This window comes from Austrofundulus limnaeus, unplaced genomic scaffold, assembly GCF_001266775.1.
Source record: "Austrofundulus limnaeus strain Quisiro unplaced genomic scaffold, Austrofundulus_limnaeus-1.0 Scaffold30, whole genome shotgun sequence".
Taxonomy (NCBI): domain Eukaryota; kingdom Metazoa; phylum Chordata; class Actinopteri; order Cyprinodontiformes; family Rivulidae; genus Austrofundulus; species Austrofundulus limnaeus.
This window is the reverse complement of record NW_013952432.1, coordinates 2,323,471-2,325,007: the sequence shown is the minus strand read 5'-3', so window position 1 is coordinate 2,325,007 and position 1,537 is coordinate 2,323,471. Positions and strand designations below refer to the sequence as shown.

General features: G+C 36.0%; 1 protein-coding gene across 1 annotated transcript in view; it reads left to right on the top strand.

The window, feature by feature from the left end:
- LOC106515518 (TNFAIP3-interacting protein 3) overlaps positions 1 to 1,043 on the top strand; it is a 10,349-nt gene extending 9,306 nt beyond the window's left edge. Inside the window, exons 8-9 of the mRNA XM_014005357.1 lie at positions 309 to 434; positions 518 to 1,043. Coding sequence (XP_013860811.1) covers positions 309 to 434; positions 518 to 604 — 213 coding nt within the window. The 3' untranslated portion in view covers positions 605 to 1,043. The remainder of the gene's footprint in view (positions 1 to 308; positions 435 to 517) is intronic.
- The last annotated feature ends 494 nt before the right edge of the window (positions 1,044 to 1,537 follow it).

The window sequence follows — 1,537 nt, the reverse complement described above, 5'->3', positions numbered from 1 at the left end:
TTTGATAGATGGTTGTAATATTTTCTCGCGATAATTCTTATGGCTCTTTTCTGCAAAACAAAAATCAGATTTGTAATAGTTTTGCAAGCTTTACCCCAGAATTCAATACAGTAAATTAAATGTGGAACAATTATTGAACTGTACAACACAAGCAGAGCTTTGTCATTGAATAACTCCCTGACTTTATACAGTACTAAACTAATACTCGTTTGAGAAAAACTTGTTTTGGGACACCCATTTAAACCCACATTATTTTTTACTGACATATGTATCACCTTATTTGAATTTAATGTGTTTAATGTGTTTAGGCTGAACTGTACAAGGAGGACTTTAAGAAAGAGCGGGCAGACCGAGAGAAGCTGAAGGGAAAGTATCTGGACCTTGAGAAGCGGTGTCAAAAACTTCACAGAGAGCTGAATGTCCTCAAATCTCAGGTACCATAAACTGTACTTTTGGTTATCTTGATTATATATGTTCTGTGCGTCGGAYGCTGATGTTGTGCGATTTGTTCCTCCAGGTGACATTGCCGCGACCGGCACACTGCTGCTCCTGCACGAACCGGGTCAAATATTCAAACTGGGAGGTCAACCAGCCCCACACCTAGAAACAGACATTTTTTCTCTACAGCAAACAGAGGAAGCTGACATCCCTCTCAGAGTTGATGTAGACTAATTTAAATGCACTTTAATGGAAGTCTGAGATGATCCTGGTTAACTAAGTAACATCAGGTCTGTGAAGAGATATCAGTTCCTGCACTGCCAAAACACTAGTTAAGATGCCATCTGACTTTGTTCAAAGGTATTTCTGGAAAAAAAAGGAAGGAAAAAAAAACATGGTCATGTTTTAAATATGAGCTCAAGCCATGCTGGGACCATTATTCTATTCTCAAAACAGAAATAAGTCTCCCAAAGAAAAGAAGAAAAAGCATAAAGGAACTTTGATTTTGTACATTATATTTATATAAGTTTAAAGGAATCGATTGTATGTGTACCTTCCTGTTTTTTGTTTATTTATGGTGAAAATAAAGCMCTGATGATGTGTGATTTTACATGTTTGTTCAGTTTTACAAATAATGTAAAAATGGCATATGTGCAGGYTATGCAAGATGGAGTCATCTTGGACTGTTCATCTCAGGAAATATTACAAGTTGCTCAAAAGTGTCAGAGAAGAAAAAAAATCTATATATATATATTTCAGCTTGCACTAACAGTTAATTTAACAAAGTATTTCAGCTTAGTTAGCAGCTTTCAGCAACAAGCATTCACATTTTACTTTGATTTCACTTTGTTTGATGAGAGCTGGAAACACGGATCTCTAGCGACCTCTACTGGTGAGAATCAGCTCTACTGTTCATCCCACAAACGCTTGCTCTTTCAACAGTAAATGTGGCACCATTTAAAAGGAAATTAGTAGGTTTTATTGCCGTGAAGCATTGTTACAACAAATAAACTACCAAACACAAATTTCCCTTTTTGTTGTGTTAAGTTTACACAGCATATTGAGCTCATAAAGGCAATGGGTGTTTTTTTTTTTTTTT